The sequence below is a fragment of the Sphaeramia orbicularis genome, chromosome 7, assembly GCF_902148855.1.
Source record: "Sphaeramia orbicularis chromosome 7, fSphaOr1.1, whole genome shotgun sequence".
Classification (NCBI taxonomy): domain Eukaryota; kingdom Metazoa; phylum Chordata; class Actinopteri; order Kurtiformes; family Apogonidae; genus Sphaeramia; species Sphaeramia orbicularis.
The window spans coordinates 40,020,346-40,037,134 of NC_043963.1; the positions used below are offsets into that span (position 1 = coordinate 40,020,346).

The window sequence follows — 16,789 nt, forward strand, 5'->3', positions numbered from 1 at the left end:
CTTGGCCGCACCTCTTGGTCTTTTACTTTTTGATATCTACTGTTTGCCTGGTGAATGATTCAATATTGCCATATTTTTTCCATGATTCATATGTGTGTGTGTGTTCCAACTGCAGGAGGCGCTAGTAGTGGGATAGGTCAGCCACATCTCTCCCCCTTTTTCAATCCTCCCTCCACCCACTCACACTAGCCCCCCCACCCAGCACTGCAGAAGAGGCCTCTTGTCTCCCCCGCAGTCTGCAAGACCTTTCTTCAGCCTCTCGCCACCAACATCCCCCCCGCCCCCAACCAACCCTCCCTCTAGCATTTTCTGCTGCTGTCTCTCTCTCCCTCTCTCCTTCTCTCACCCTCTCCAGCTCTTTCTGATCTTATTGTCCCAGTTTGTGTGGCACCCTGATCTAGATGACCTCTAGCGACATGCAATATTCAGAAGATGGGAAGTGCATGATGAAACTGTGTACCAAAACATTGCATAGTTCCCAAGTGTGTCCCCACGCCAGTGCACAGATTGCATAAATTTGGAGTTATAATCTATATTTGCTCCATTGCTAGAAGAAATCTTTTGCTAGTTTCCTACAGGGGGCTCCATCAGCAGCTGTTTCCACATTAAAACCTGTTTGAAACCTCCTCTTGTCTCCCACTTCCATCCTCCTACGTTTTCTCAGATTATAATCTTTTCTGTCTTTCTCCACTTGCCTCCTCACTCATCCCTTTTCAGTCTTCATTATCATAGGTGGATGTTTGCTGCAGGTCAGGTGGGGGTAAATGTTACCCTGACCTGTGGCCGGTTTGGCGTCTTGGTCTGAGCTGGACTCAGTCTGTTTTGTCTCAGCATGCTGTACCTCTTTGTGTCTGACAGTGTGCAAAGCACATGGGGCCTCGCTCCATGTCTCTCCTCCAGCTACAGGGGGCGCCAGTCTCCTCACCACTGGTGCCTTTTTGCATGGCTCCTCTCGCCTCCCTCCTTTCCTCCTCTCCCACCACACCTTTGTCTCCCCCTTTCTGTCTCCTCCCTTCCCCCTCTACCTCTCCACCACTTCCTCCTCATTCTGCTTTGCCACCCTCACCCCTCCCTCTGCTTTGCTTCTCCTCGCCTTCTCCAACCCCTTATTACTCTCCTCTCCCTTGCGCTCCTGTCCCTCCCTGACTCCCCCTTTTCCCTCTCCTCCCCTCCCCCCAGCTCCGTTCCCCACCCCTTCCCTTCACCCTTCTCTTGCCTCCCCCCTCCCCTCCCCCCTTTGAAAGGCTCTTAAGCGCTCCTTCTGCACACAGCACTGCAGATGAGGCCTCCGCCTCCCCCACAGTCTGCCAGGCCTCTCTCTCGCGCTCTCCCCGACTCCCTCCCGTCCTTTCCTCCCCCCTCTCTCGCTCCTTACAACAGCATAGCAACACTGACTAGCCAGCCAAGGAGAGTCTTTCCTCTCACACTGGGGTAATTTCCCTCCATTTTAGATTCCTCATCCCAGGGCAGCAAAGGATGGTGTTGGAATAAGTGCACAGATCTGATCTCACTCAATGAACCTGGGATGGTAGAACTGATTTAACTCACATCTAATTGATCACCTCTTCAGAGAGAGTACCTTTCTGCCAATGGTGCACAAGGGTTAATATTGTACATTTCAAACCAAGATTCCACATCAGCCATCTAGTAATTGTTAACATGCAGACAAGTTGGGGTTGCCATTTGTATATTTGTCTAATATAGGGCACAGTACTGTAAGTAACTGATGAACAATTCATTTACACTATCTGCTTAATGTAAAACACTCAATGGAAGAGAAGACACTTGATTGAAAAGGGAAATGGTGCAACCTTAAAATATGCAAGTTATCACTGATCTCAAGCAGTAAATTGCTAGTGTGAAGTAGAGTGGGTGAGATCTTGCATATTGTTTTCTGACTACGTTAAATGAGGTGCATTTTTATGCAGCATGCTCAAAAACAGTGTTCAAGCTTTATCAGATACTAAACTCATCAGGTGATTCATCTATCTTCACTACACTGAATTATAACGCTATACTGATCTTGTGATGCTAAATCATTGAGAAACTTAATTTTGGTTACCAAGCAATGCTGGGTATTACTGGAAACTATTTTTGGATCCTCAATAAGTAATTCCTGCATCAAAAGTCTGATGTTCTGTGTTATTATGCTGCAATGGGAGGAGACATTTGTGTTTTCTTTGAATTTACAATGTTGAGGTAATGTAAAATCTTATTAAGATGAGGTGAATGGATATAGCAAGAAAAACCATATGCCAACAGATTACTGAATGAAATGTTCGATTTACTAATTTTAACTTCAATGAGAATCAATTAACTTTGGAAAAGTGGAAGCGATCATTATCACACCTGAGACTCTTAGTCCCTGTATGACCTTTAAAGACATTCAATTCAGAAATGCAGGAAACCAATCTAAAGGCATTTGTATGGCTTTGGTGTATTCTGTAAGATGTGTTAGCGAAATGAGCTAAAGCTCTAATTTTCAACCATCCAGCCTAGATACAGTGTCTTCACTGGTCAGTTCATCTATGGAGAGAGACTGTCTCATAGGAAAATTCAATTCCTGACTGACACAGTGCTTTAAAAGCAAAGCAACTGGCATAATCAGCAGTTCTGTGAGAAGCACAATTACAGCACTTTATTGTTCATAAATGCTTAAGTGAAAAATGAAAACAAACAAATACACACAATTCAAAAAACACATAAAACACAACTCTCTCTGTTGAAAAAGAAAAAATCTTTCACTTTTTGTGGTTGTCAGTACGGTGGTTACTGTCCAGTCTTGTGTGGTAAATTAACATCAAGTTAAAAATTCTGAAAAAGGGAAAAGCAACAACAGTACAGTCGAGGCTAAAGAGCACAAGGCTGCATAAGTTAATGAAATGCTCCTTTATAACATGAGAAGGCGATTAGCACAGAGCCACCATTCTTTCAGAATAAACACAAAACAGAAGAGAAATTAAAAAAATAAAATCTAATCAAGTTAACCACAAAAACAAATCAATTTGTTATTTCTTTATATATAGATATATTATTTTGCAAAAAAACTAGTTTTTTTGTTAAAAAATAAACTTAAACATACAAGAAAATACCAGCCACCAAGCGACACCTATCATTAAGCATACCAATGTAGAACATATGAGGCTACCTTACGCACAGGTAATAGCAAATATTTAAGGGTACATGTACGGCAACATCTGTCCAAACATGTCTAAAAGACTGTACAAATTTACACTACCTATCTTTGTATAACTACATGAAAAATGATGGATTATCTTGTCAGCTTAAAAGCTTTAGTTCACAACTCATATTTTAAGCCACACTTACAAGTTCAGTGGCTATCTCAACATTACCTCCTTACTTCAATGTACTAAAGTATACAGAAGGCAAAAACTTTTTGTTTGGCGTAACTTCACTGTTGTTTTCCCCCCTGTCTTGTGGAAGAAACATGAAAACTTTGCTCACAAATCTTCACATGAATCCTAGCTGCTCGTTGTGTCCTGCCCTTAAATGTCATTGGATGGCTTGTTTTGAGTTTTCACTCAAGGAAAGCTTTCTCCTCATTACTCTCTCCTTCACAGATGCCCAATAGCTGGGCAGTGTCCTTCAGTTTAACCGAGGCAGATTTGTTGGCGTGGATGAAATCTAAAGTCTGTCTGTGTGAGTCCATTAGATTTTATCAGTCAGACCTGCTGTTTACCTAGCTGGGCCCTGTCTCCCCCACTTCTTGCAGATGAGGGCACAAACTTAGGAATTATGATGGGGAGAGTCTCTCTTCCTTTAGCAGCTGGTCTCCCCGAGCCCTCCGAGGGCCCAAAACCATTTTCCACATGAGCACCTTCATCCTCCTCCTCCTCATCATCCTCATCATCCTCGTCGTCGTCCTCATCATCATCATCATCATCATCTGACAAATCATCGAGATCCGAAACAGTCTTGGCTCCTGTTCTTGGCTCAGTTCTCTTCTTAGATCCAGGAAGCTGTTTGTTACCATGGAGATGCACCTCTCCCTCGTGTTCCTCGTTATCCTTCTGCTGCTCTTCCTCATCACTGTCAGAGTCGATGGAAATGGGCTCAGAAAGGTCTAGGGGCATTTTCTGTGGTAAGGTGCTGTTGATTGTCTTGGTTTGGTCTCTGCTGACACTGTTGAGTTTGGGAGCAGACAACATTGCTTTGCTACTGTCCAGAGTCCCAGTTGGCTTCCCCTTTGGTGGTGGGGCAACACCACCATTAGCAGCTACAGGCAGCCTATGTCTCCCACGTGTCTGCTCTGAAACCCCTATCCGAGTGCCAGATGTCCGCCTTTTGCCATTTCTCCCCTCAAATACAGTACCCTCAATGCTAAATGCTAGCTCATGACTCACATTGTTGACCTCATGCATGCTGAACCCAAGCAACACGCTTGCATTTTGGGTCTCGCATTCCTGTACACATTTCCTTCTCTTGTTGACAAAGTGGCTAGAGATGTCAGACTTCCAAAGCCACAAACTGGCTGCCAGCTTCTCCACCTCTCGTTGTTTAGGATATGGTGCTTTATTGAAATACTGTGTCAGAAATGCCTTTCTGGACTCATACGACTCATTCTCATGTCCTTTGGGGTCAAGAGCTAAAACAACAGGTTCATCAGGATTTTCCACAAATGTAGAGAGGTTGTTGAGATCCCGAGGGTGAGCTCTCTCCCCAGGGGGACCAGGCCTCCTCCGTTTTGGTGCACTGGTGTCAGTGCTATCAAAGCTGGGTCGTTTCAGAGTACTGCTCTGGGCCTGGGTGACCCGAGAGGAGTGTACTGCTCGGCTTTCCTGCCCATTCTGCGATTTCCCAACACCTCTGCAGTGCACCAGGTGTAGAGTGATGGTGGAGGCAGTCATATTGCTAGTATAAACTCCTAAACAGTGAATACATTTGTAGGTCAGTTTCTTTTCAACTGGGTGGACTGTCTGAATAACCTGATGCCTCTCTCTCAGGTGGTGGGCTAATGAGTCTGAGATGGGGCCTTTGAGGATAGAAAAGCAAAGAGGACACAAAGTCTTTCCAACATCCCTCTTGTAGGGCACAGAGGCCTGTGGTAGACTTTTGACTGGTGCACTGTCAGAACCCCCAGAGGGCATTTTGGGTGGGTGTGGAGGCATTAACCTCTTGCTTGATATTAGGGAGGCAGACATGGCTGATGAGGACACAGATGTGGTGCTGTTGTTTTGAGCATGAAATGCCACAGACTCCTCCGGAGCATCTCTCATGTTATATGTAGTTACAATCAGTTGAACATTCTTGGGATTGCCCTGCTGCAGTGTGAGGTCAAAGGTCAGAGGGGAATCTGTGCGTGGGCCAACACTCTCATCTGGGTGTGACATCCGCATGTGAGCCACCATCTTCTCAACATCATTGAAGGTGGCACGGCAGTGAGGGCATGACAGACCGTGGATCAACATGTGATTTAATAGTGTATCACTGGGCAGATAGCGGTTGCAGTACAGACACTTGCTGGTGAAGTTATGGATCTTCATGATGTAGTTGGCAACAGCCGGTACCTTCTCTGCTTTGTGCTCTTTCTCAAAATGAGAACTGTACACATTCTCCGGGAAGAGCTCATTGCAGATAGTGCAGATTTTCCACTTCTGTGTGTACGATGTGCCAAGGACTGAGGACCCGCTTTTCTTGGCCGTCACAGAGGCTACAGTTGTGGCCGCTGCCTGAACTCGAGAGCCCAGAGGGTTGGACTTGAGTGAGGAAGAGGTACCAACCATAATTGGGCCCCGCAGGCTGCCACCTGTAAGAAGCTGCTTTGCTGCATGGGATTGCTGGGGCATAGAAACCTGGGCATTCCCTGGTAAAGACACCCTCACCTGTTGACTGCTCATGGAAAAAGGCTGTGTGGACCCTGCCTTTAATCCCATTGCATCATGTTTCAGCCCCGACAGAAGACTTTGAGAACTGAAGCCCGTCTTTGATGAGATGACAACACGACTCAGCTGTTGAGAGGCAGGAGACCTGGTACTAGCCATAACTGCACCTTTGGGACCCATCCCAATAATGGTTTTATCCATTTGGGATTTTGGGGGGATCATGATGATGGGTTTGGGACGGGGGACTATCACACTAGTATGGCCGATCATGGCAGTCACCTGGTAGCCGATCCTTTCATGGTCCTCAATAACATGTTGAACAAGGGCCTCGTAGGTCCTTGGAACAAAAAGACACCTCTTGCAGTGAATCTGATTACTGTTAACACTGTTTGCATTTGTGTTACTACTGTCTGTGTTCCCTGTGGTGCCACCATTCTGTGCATTTGTCTTCTCTCCAGGTTTTACAATATAGGGCTGGGCCACATGTTGGAAGTGTTCCCGGTAGATGTGCTTTCGCACCACATTGTACAAGGGGTCCCTGTAGGTGCACTTCTTGCAGTAGTACACCGCCTGTTCCACACTGTCCCCAGTTCTCTTCAACATCCCGTCCTTCATCATCATGCCCCCACCTCCAGCCGCCATTCCCCCAGGCCCTTGCCGTACGGTGTTGTTAGGCATGTGGAAAAGTTTGATGTGCGTCTCCAGAGTCTTTTTGTTGCCATTGTAAGTGCAGTAGGGACAGTTGAGCAGAATGTTGTTCTCGAAGTCCTCACTGTGGACATTGCGGAAGTGACTCTTGTAAGCAGAGAAGTACTTGGATGAGAACAGGCAACCAGAGCAGCAGAAAGGTTTTGATCTGTAGTCCTGGAGACACAGCAGCAAGAAAAAGAAGATTAGACATTCAAATAGTTTACTGCCCTTATTTGTTTTTGTTGTGTGAATAGAATACATTGAAATACTGGATAAAACTGCATTTGTTACACACACCTGGACTTTGGTATGTGATGGTTCCCACATGCACACATCTTCCCAGGTAGTGTGCTTTATATACACATCTGGAGGGGTAAAATCCTTATAGTCCTATTAAACGTAACAAAGAAGAAGATAAAGATTAATACATTCAAAGCAATGAAACATCAGTGAAGAAAACATTCTTTACAACATCCACAAACTAAGGACCCTGTGGACATTTGAGATATAAATACAAATTGTGGATGAATGGCATGCTCTGATTCAAGAGTGCCCATGTTTAAATAAAGTAAAACAAATATTTTAAGAAAATTTGGACTAAAACCTAATTCTAACCCACTAAACTGGATGACCCCTCATGTTTATACCTTAAGCTCACTGAAATATAGAGAAGTGGAGGCTAAATTATGTAAGTCTGAGGATTCAGTTTTTGAACATGCTGAGCATGTTTCTCCAAAGCCTAGTGAGATGTAACAGAGTGAGGACATGGTGGAGGTGAGATAAACCACATAATACTGTAATGTGATATATTATATGAATCCTATCTTTCATTCAGCACTGCAGTGCCAGGCACCCTACAGCTGAACCTTACTTCACACAGGAAGCTAAATAGAGAAGCAGCCCCTGAATCTGATCATGTTATTTGCCAGAATGAAGTTTTGCACACATATGTGAAGGTAAAATGTATACCAATATTAACCTCAATGAAGAATGACTTTGGAAATTTGGAAAACTTTTGAAAAACTGGAGGCCATCAAATAATCAGGAAGAAACTTGGGAGAATGTATGCACTGTGATTTTTTTGCAAAGCAAAGCGATAAACAGAAAGGGTAGGTCATTACTATAAAAATTCTCTCATTCTGTAATCTAAGCACGCTTACCTCTAGGTGATCTCTACAGAACTCCAAGCCAATGTCTCCCAGGACTTTCTTGACATTTTTCCTAGCTTTCCGCAGACTGCCCAGGTTATTGACAGGGAGCTGGAACATTCTGCCCACATAGGTAGAAAAGACACATGCAGCATGTTATCAACAGGTGTTAGATAGAATTTAGACCAGTGTGTGCTGAGTGACCCATAATTGAGGAAATAACGGTTCACTGAAAAGGACAAGTTTACTTAACTTAAACTGCCAATGATAACACCCAAATACAAAGCTGTAATAAAAATCTTGTTAGGGATAAAACAAATGGCACTAGTGACTTGAACACTTTGCAAAAGTAAGAAACTTTTTAGCAAACACAATTGTCTGCATTACAACTGCATCAAATGTGTTTGAAGAAAACAGGAACAAAGGTAAAGCTTTAGCTTTAACACACAAGTTGATTTTCCTTTCAGAAGAGACTTTTTGTTAAAGCTAACAATAACTCTAGCAACATACTTAATTTCTGTTATTGTCACTACAGCCCAAATCAGATCCGAACTCCCCTGTCAATGAGTGCTGTTTCTTTCAAATACCGTGCCACAAATACTCATCTAATTAACGGCAGAAAATAGTTTCCAAACTGTAAGATCAGTTGGGATTATTCTCCAAATCCATGGTTTGATTCACACCTTGAATTCTAGGCCACCTGTCTGGTTCATGCCATCTTTTTTTTAATGAGAGGTGGAGGGTGAAAAGCTCTGGGGTTTGTTAAATCAACAAGAACACTGAATATCAACAACATTATGAAGGTAGGCTGTCTTTATTAGCTTCCCATTAATAAAGTGGCCACACATTTTTCACTGTATGTTCTCTGCTGCTAAGCATCTCTCTATGAAAAAAATAGCAGGCATTGTAAACAGACATGCAGGTCCACCACTTCTGTTAATACCTTTTCCCAGTAAAAGCCCTTAACATGTAAACTGAGTGCGAGTGTCACTCACCAAGACCAAACTCAGCAAATAGCTTTTTTTTGTCAATTCACACATATAGCCACATTGTGCAATTTCATTCTCGTGAAAAAGCCACAAGTTACATTAAACTTAGCTTAATATAGAGGATATGACACCACTGCCAGCTGTTTCAATGAATAAAATCCAACATGTTTGGAAGCAGTTGATATAGCATAAGTTCACAGGTCAAAAACAGCTATAACACAGACCTAACTGTTGAGATATTTTTTCCAAAACTGCCACATACTGTAGATTTATGACCAGTCTGCATACTTAACCAACTCAGCGATAAAGTGACTCAAGACAGTGGATGTTTGTATTAGGGCTGGGTAAAAAAAATCGATTTAATCAATCTTAGATCGATTTCGTTTTAATTTTGCGTCATCGATTAATAGTGGATGAGATTGATTTTTCAGAGCAGGACCGGGAGTACGTGGAAGCACGGCCGGCTCCCGGCCTCAAACTCGAACCTGCAGTGTGAAGGAACTGGCCGCCCGGAGGTTCTCCGAGGCGAGTCACAGAGGCCGGTCGTTTTTGGAATATCAACTTGGATCCATTCTATGAGCTATGGCTGAGAATGGAGTACCCCCCCCCCCCCCCCCCCCCCGACCAACAATCACGGACTGAGTGCACCCCCCCCAAAGTGAGTAGAAGACACCAGCCATAAAACACAATAAAGATGACGTAGAAGCTCGTTCTGAGCCACTGTAGAAACATGGGAATGTTTCTGTCCCATTCATTATTTAAGAGCAGGTTCAGCTACTTACTACTGAAATGTCATATTTATTTCCTTTCTAATATCAATATTGATATCAGTATTGATGTGTTGCATGACTGTAGTAGTCAAATAAATCAGGTTACAACTCAAAATTGTACTTTGATATCACTAAATTAATCTGAATCAATCAATTAATACTGAATTGAATCGATATTGGATCGAATCGAATCGTGATTAATCGATTCAGAACCTTATGAATCAAAATCAAATCAATTATGGTAATTGGCCATGATACCTAGCCCTAGTTTGTATTGCAGATTTAGTCATCGTTTCAAAAAAGTGGTAGTATGTGCTTGTGACCTCTCAAAGATTTGTATCCTCAAATGAAGTGATTAGGCTCAGGGTCAACACAGGCCAGGGAAGATGAAAGGCACTAAGAGATGGACAAACATACTAACTGCTTTAGTTTTATATGATTTGTTGACGAGGCAAATCTGGATTAACCATGCCAGAACCATTGCTTACTGAGATACAGAGATACTGGTTCTGTATGATATACAGCTAAATATCCAACAACCCATTCATTGTGTACCATCACTATCAATCAAATCAGGGCTCTGTATACTAAGGTCAAAGGTCACTGATGCACCATGACATAGAGGCAGCTCAATGTAAACAAACTGTGTGGGTCCCATACAACCTCTTCGAACACCCCACTTATTTTTCTTCTAGAAGGCACAAAACAGAGAAGATCTGTATGTGGTTCTACCAACTGTTGGCCTAAGGAGGTGCTATGAAAACCAGAGACACTCAAGTTGTGGTGCTTCGTATGCTGTCTGTCTGTCTTCAAGCAAGCATAATGGTAAATGTGCAAGGGCCTGGGTAAGAGACACACACCCAGCCTTGCCCACTTCCCCCTCTCTGTCTCTCTCTCTCTGTGTCTCCTGCTTCCTCCCATTACTTGTAGATGGCGCTAGAGAGAAGCTCCATTATGTAAGCCTCCCTATACTCTGCCTGCCCCCTTTTTTCTCCCTGCCTCGCAATACCATCACAGAATGGCGCCTCCTATTGAGTCAGCAGCAGCCTCTACAATATGTCTGCAGTGGAGGGGGAGGGTGTGGGAGAGGAGGGGAGGGGGGAGTATGGGAGGGAGGGAGGTTGGTTGAGAGGGAGGAAGGGGAGGGACAGAAGGAGTGAGAGAAATGAGGGAAGGGGGAGGGTGAGAGGATGAGGAGGAGGAGAGTGAGGAAGAGAGGGAGGGAGCTGGGAGGAAGAGGAGTGAGAGGGAAGGGGGGGCGTGAGTGTAGAAGGAGTGTGAGGGGAGAGATGAGAGAGAAGGAGAGAGGACAGAGAGTGAGCGACGGAAGAGGAGGGGGAGGGGATGGGGAGGCAGGGAGGTCAGACAGACAGGCTCATAGGAGAGGGGAGGGAGGGTGAGTAGTGGGGGGAGGCTGAGGAAGAGGGAGAAAATGGAAGAGGGTGAGAGAAAGACGGTGCGATGGATAAGCACAGAGGGGAGGGGACGGGAGGGGAGGGAAAGGGAGGAGGGCGGTGGGAGGAAGAAAAGGAGAGAAAAAAGCCAAGGAGAGGCTGAGTAGGAGGAAAGGGAGGGAGAGAAGGAAGAGGGGAGAGAGGAAAGGAGATAGGAGGCTGCTCTGCTGAGGGCTGCTGGTAGAACACAGGTTTCCCCTTCTACTGTGGTGTGAGAAAGAAAAAAAAAAAAAAAAAAGAAAAAAAAAAAAGGCCAGCAAACCTTCGACCAGATATCCTCATGCTCACTCAGTCCACCACCGGACATGATAACCTACTGTATGTTCTCTTCTGTTTTCTCCTTTCCTTCAAGGTATATGTTAAGTCAAAGATAACCCAAGTGTCATCTGTAGTCACATCAGAAAACTTTGGGATGCTTAAGAGGAACTCCAAGGACATCGGCATGTCTTTCCATACTGTGACAACAACCTTAACACCTGTCTGTGATCTTTTGCAATAAGTAGGTGGAGTGCTGTGTGTCATGTGTGGCTGAGTGGGCGTGTGGTTGATGGAAGTGATCATAATAGTCTTGACACTTGTTCTGATCTCTAGACCTCCTTGCCCCTCCTCCCCCAAAGATTAAACACAAGGTATGAGTGGAACACCAGTCCAGTGTCATGATTGTCAACTGTCATCATATTCTGGATATTTAAAAACAAAGCCCACACAGTTTAACTAATATCTGAAATCTACACTTTAATCTCTTTGACAGTGAATATGTGTTTGTACAAGACAAAACTCTGTACAGTAATTGAAACTAACAATATACAATATACAGTATTTCTCACATGGAATGACAGCTTTTTAAGATCTAGAGCCAACTTTTGTTATTAATACACTTTCAATAGACATGCTATGCGGCGTGGCAGTGGTTGTGAATGTAATGGCAATCTGTAACCCACATCTGGCTGTACCTAGATCGATAGCTTAGGCAGATAGCTGCTGCCACTGACAAAGAATGGGGACACACCGCGCTAAGTTAGCATGCTAAGCTAGCCAAATGATACCATACAACAACACGAGCTTGTAAAAAAACAATACTGGTATTTGTGTGTCTTTTGCTTTGCACGAACTATACTAGCCTGGTTTGTATGTTACGCATGTGGTGTGGTCATAAACAAGCCTATATTGGTAAAGACTTTCAACTTGGTTATGTTGAATCCCTTGAGTTCCAAAATCATAACGTTAGCTTTGTCGACAGTCACGTTACCTTTGCTGTTGTGTGTACCTTAGCTAGCTAGTTAACTGCCTGCCATCATCGCAGGTAGCCACAGCTAACAGCAAACTATCCAGCTTTTAGCATTATCCCCAACGTGATGACAGACAAGTTTACCTGCTCTCACATCCAGCGCACCCGTCTGAGTGAAATGTGTCACCTCAGGATGGCTGAGGCACAGTAGAGACACTTTCACTTTTTCAGGATTTCTCAGGGTATATCCTTTCAGGTGACCACCGTCTCCGCGGGGGTTGAGCCAACCGTCCGGTCGTTGGTCTCTCCTCAAAACCCGACTCTCCCTCGCCGACACAGGCTATCCTCTTCCCTCCGGTCGGCAAACGGGAACATAAAGCTGCCGAGCCTCATTAGACAATTAAAACCTCCATTCCCAGAAGTGGGTATGACGGTCACAGGCCATACTGTAGATAAGTACTACCGGCGGGCCACCTCTTTGAAATAACCTGCCTTTAAGTCTGCCTATGACTGCCTGGAAGCCGATAACGCTTTGCCCATTCTCTTCTCTGACAGACAATACACATCCAGCCTAGAAACTACCCTATCCAAAATGGCGCAAATAAAAGGGGCGGAAGTGACATCTACTTGATTAGCATAAATAATCTATTGTGAGACCCCGCGAGCGTCGCTCATTAAAACTCTTGATTGGTCAGTCAATCAGTTTGTCCAATTAAGCCAACACCTACTAAAAATCCCTCTCTCGTCCGTAAAAACCGTCGGAGGTCGTCTTCTTTCCACACTGAGCGCATGGGGTAAACAACCCAGCTCAGTAGTTGCGGGTTTTTGCCGATAGCGGGCGTCCTTCTGGAGTGGGTTTCTTCCATTGAGGCGCATGCGCGATTTGGCTACATCTGGCGCCCCCTCCAACACACACACACACACACACACACACACACACACACACACACACACACACATACCCCTCCCCCGTCCCCTGCGGAGGGTAGGATGTGCACAGTGCCTCTGACTGGAGTGCATCACCGCCTCTCACACTCATCCCTAGGTGGCGCAGTTCTGGGACGTCCTTCCTACCAGGTCCCACCAGGACCACAGACCACCTCCCTGTGGTTCCCACTGACAGGCTTAAGATACTGGATTTAAAAGGTGATAACACAAGTTCTCATTCATTGACCTGAGGGGGATTGTTGCCCTCCATCCTGCTTATCTTGTGCTGTGATATCAGATGATGGGAGTCCCTCATTATGCAGACACACCTGATTACCATTCAAATTAAATGTTTTAGGTATAGGACACTTCATCCGATTTAATACCACTGATTGGTTTTTCACATCTACGTCTAAGAAAAAAAAAAAACACCACTGCAATAATCTTAAATGCCAAATATATCAACCCTGCTGATGATGTTTACATTAGTTTGTAAGACATGTAAAGGTGGTACCTGTTGCTTAACCACAGAGTACTCTCCTTCATCTCCATCCAAGCAGCACCAGAAATAGCTGGTAATCTGATCTAACAGAAGACTTCACTCTTTTACCCAAAGACCCAGCATCTACACAATAACTACTTCACATGTCCGATGGTCACAAAATAAATCTAAAAAAAAACAACACAGAATCAGAAAAAACTGTTTAATTTTATACAAACAATCACAGGTCTTGCAGTAACATGTGTATATAAACCTATTTAACTGTGTTAATGCTCATCAGTCAGCTGTTTTCAGTTGGATGAGACAGTTTTTATTTTTTATAAAATATGTTAAAGAGGAATGATGGGAATGTAAAACACTATGATCCTTCAGTATTTCAGGTGGCTACTGACAGAAAAACATTTTTTATTCACTGCTAACAAGGGGAGATACCTCCTTATTTATTTGCTGGCATGTCACTGTCTGGCTGTAAGCGAAGTGATATAACTAGTGTATTAAACCAGCAACTTTTAGAGTCAGAGAAATGCTTTTTTTGACTGATCATGTTGTTGCAAACAGTGTGAGTAGTCCTTTCACAAACGACACAATCTCGTTCCCTCCCAGTTTAGACTCTCCATAAACTCGATCCACAAAAGAAATGGGCACCTGTTGTTCAAGGAAAAGAATAGTTTTTCATTTTACAGCCAAAAGAGCACAAATAACATTAAAACAACACATAAAACGCATGAATGCTCACTTCTCCGATTGTGTAGTTCAGCTGTCTGGCTCGGACGATCATCTCCATCTGAAAGACGTACCCTTTGGACACGCATCGCTCAACCAAACTCTCCAGCACCTTCTTCTTGTACAGCCTAATGCCAGTGAGATTAAAACAACAGGAGTGTCACAAAACATGGTCACATCGACGTACAACATGGACTAAAACAAGGCTGTACTCGTCTCAGAGAAGAGCCCCACTTCACTCACCTGAAGCTGCCTGTGAGGTCTGAAGCACCGGGTCTCAACAACACTTGAGTCAAAAAATTGGCGCCCCGACTGCGAACGAGAGAGGGAAACACAGTAGAAAACAAAAGAAAATTAAACCTCAGCCTCCTGCCTGTTGTAATCAGGGTGAGTACAAGGTCGGTGAGTGGAAACTGAAGAAAGTGCTCTGCTGATTTGTAGGTACCTGATGAGTTTCCTGCGCAAGTCCCAGCCGTATACACCTCCATTCCCTTGATACCGAGTACCAGACACCAGGTCGTAATTACCTTCTTTCTGCTTTCTGACAACCAAAACAGCCAGCCTCACTTTAAAAGTCTATTTTTTTTATTGTGATACAAGTAAAAATAACATGTAATAAACATTAAAAGACAAGCAACTGAAATTTAGTGAGACTTACTCAATAAATTCAGGAATAAACTTGGGCTGGAAGAAAAAAAGAATAAAACAGATCAAGTATCACATAATTAAATACAGTTCAATCTAATGTAATCCAGGTATAGTTTCATCTGTTGTGTTGCTGTTTGGGCATGAATGACTGAAGCTTCACTCACATGATGAGAAAGATCAGCATCCATTATAAAGATGAAGTTCCCTGTTGCATGCTTGATGCCGTGGATGTAGGCTGTTCCTGTATAAAGAAAACAAACTGTCATCAGCAGCTGCTTGGCTGCGTGTTGGTATTAGCATAAGGCCACACTGTTATGTTTACACTTCCTGTATTTTGAAACCTACCGAGACCTAATTTTTTTTCCCTTGGACGCAGCAACTGTAACACAGAAGAGAGAGCAAAAAACGTTTAGATGCAATACAGAACATAGTGTAAGTCTTGCAACATATGAAGTATTTATTAAGCATAAATACACATGAAATGAGTGATATAACTTTATGCATGGTCACCAATCAAAGACTTTGATTATAGTTCATTACCAAAGCATCACTAGTTACACTGTAGGCATATAATGTTAAGAAATGCCTTATTCTGAAATAAATGTAGATGTTCAACTTTTACAGTGAGATTTAGTACTGATGATGAACTTACAATCTTGTCCTCTCCATAAATTTTCTGCAGCTGCTCAGCAATCTCCAGTGTGCCATCTGGGCTTCCGTCGTCAATGACAATTATCTCATAGTTATATCCACTGTAAATACAACATGTAAAGTTAGTACGAAAGACGCAGTTCATTCATTCAATTCACGCAAGGTACGAGGGCTGTTCAATAAGTTCATGGCCTCACCCAGAAATACTGGTTGTTATAATACAGGATGTTACATTCTTTCGTGATGGGATAGTGATGCTTGAACATCGATGGACCAAGTGCATTGCTGTAAATGGAGATTATGTTGAAAAATAAAACATAAATTATCAGTCTGTGTTGTTCTGTTCTGGGTGAGGCCATGAACTTATTGAACGGCCCTCGTAGCTAACTATAAAGGTTCAATTACAGCACTGCCTCTTCATCTCAGGTTAACAGAATACTGAGCTCAAAGTTGGCTCAAATCTCAAATCTTATGACTTAGACTACAGCTGTGTTCAGCATATAAACAAAGTATGCTGTCAAAGTAAGCAGCTACTGGAGTTGTCACTTGGTTAGTTTAGTGACAGCTCATCACTGACACACAGCAATAATGCTAGCTAGCACTAGCACTTGCCGAGCAGCTTTGTAGACTCCTTAAAACTCACCTTTCACCGAAATATTTGACCAAAAGCCACACTATTAATGGTAGATTTTCCCTCTCGTTGTAGGTAGGTAATAATACGGAATATTTGTCCTCATTATCCCGGTTCGGATGTGAAGTTTTACGGCTTGCCATGGCGACATGAACCTACTGCACGCTCCCAACATAAAGTTACGCAGCGTATAACATACTTCCTGGATGTTATTTTCAAAATAAATCAAGAAAGGGCAGCATCTTCGTCAGTAAAACGACATAAAAGTACAAATGATATCTGATAAAATTATATTTTATACTTTAGTTTTTATCTAAGCAGGTATACAATAAATATTTGCGTTCCTAGGCCCTTTATGAATTATTTTATAAAGTGTTTTGCCTTTACTTTGAAATGTATATCGGTGGAAATGTAAGCGTATGTAAATACTGATGCTGCCTTCACGGAGCCGTAAAGCCGCTTATACTAACAGGTTGGAACTTCCTGGTTGCTCTTCAAAATAGACACCACTAGAAACAACTCTTAACTATTGTTCCTACCATTGACATGAATAAACTTCATACCGTTGAAACGACACTGTGTGAT

The 16,789-nt window shown here is 43.4% G+C and overlaps 2 protein-coding genes across 2 annotated transcripts; both read right to left on the bottom strand.

Moving 5' to 3' along the window:
- Nucleotides 1–2,611: 2,611 nt before the first annotated feature.
- Nucleotides 2,612–12,924, bottom strand: adnpb (activity-dependent neuroprotector homeobox b). Its single transcript, XM_030138579.1, has 4 exons — nucleotides 12,267–12,924; nucleotides 7,694–7,802; nucleotides 6,831–6,923; nucleotides 2,612–6,707 (listed from the first exon to the last, which is right to left on the bottom strand). Exons 2-4 carry the CDS (start codon nucleotides 7,799–7,801, stop codon nucleotides 3,684–3,686), a joined length of 3,225 nt encoding a protein of 1,074 aa, XP_029994439.1. The 5' UTR covers nucleotide 7,802; nucleotides 12,267–12,924; the 3' UTR covers nucleotides 2,612–3,683.
- Nucleotides 12,925–13,739: 815 nt separating this feature from the next.
- dpm1 (dolichyl-phosphate mannosyltransferase subunit 1, catalytic) lies at nucleotides 13,740–16,377 on the bottom strand. Its single transcript, XM_030138580.1, has 9 exons — nucleotides 16,217–16,377; nucleotides 15,575–15,674; nucleotides 15,268–15,301; nucleotides 15,087–15,163; nucleotides 14,933–14,958; nucleotides 14,720–14,815; nucleotides 14,518–14,586; nucleotides 14,288–14,402; nucleotides 13,740–14,196 (listed from the first exon to the last, which is right to left on the bottom strand). The coding sequence occupies exons 1-9, from the start codon at nucleotides 16,345–16,347 to the stop codon at nucleotides 14,092–14,094; spliced, it is 753 nt and encodes a 250-aa protein (XP_029994440.1). The 5' UTR covers nucleotides 16,348–16,377; the 3' UTR covers nucleotides 13,740–14,091.
- Between the last annotated feature and the right edge of the window lie 412 nt (nucleotides 16,378–16,789).

Bases quoted from the DNA above. Each gene is read 5' to 3' on its own strand.
- dpm1 (XM_030138580.1), bottom strand. From the start codon at position 16,347: ATGGCAAGCCGTAAAACTTCACATCCGAACCGGGATAATGAGGACAAA. The intron at 15,675-16,216 runs GTGAGTTTTAAG...TTGTATTTACAG, and splicing joins GTCAAATATTTCGGTGAAAG to TGGATATAACTATGAGATAA. The intron at 15,164-15,267 runs GTAGGTTTCAAA...TTCTTTATACAG, and splicing joins GGAAAAAAAATTAGGTCTCG to GAACAGCCTACATCCACGGC.
- adnpb (XM_030138579.1), bottom strand. From the start codon at position 7,801: ATGTTCCAGCTCCCTGTCAATAACCTGGGCAGTCTGCGGAAAGCTAGG. The intron at 6,924-7,693 runs GTAAGCGTGCTT...TACGTTTAATAG, and splicing joins TCTGTAGAGATCACCTAGAG to GACTATAAGGATTTTACCCC. The intron at 6,708-6,830 runs GTGTGTGTAACA...CTGTGTCTCCAG, and splicing joins CATCACATACCAAAGTCCAG to GACTACAGATCAAAACCTTT.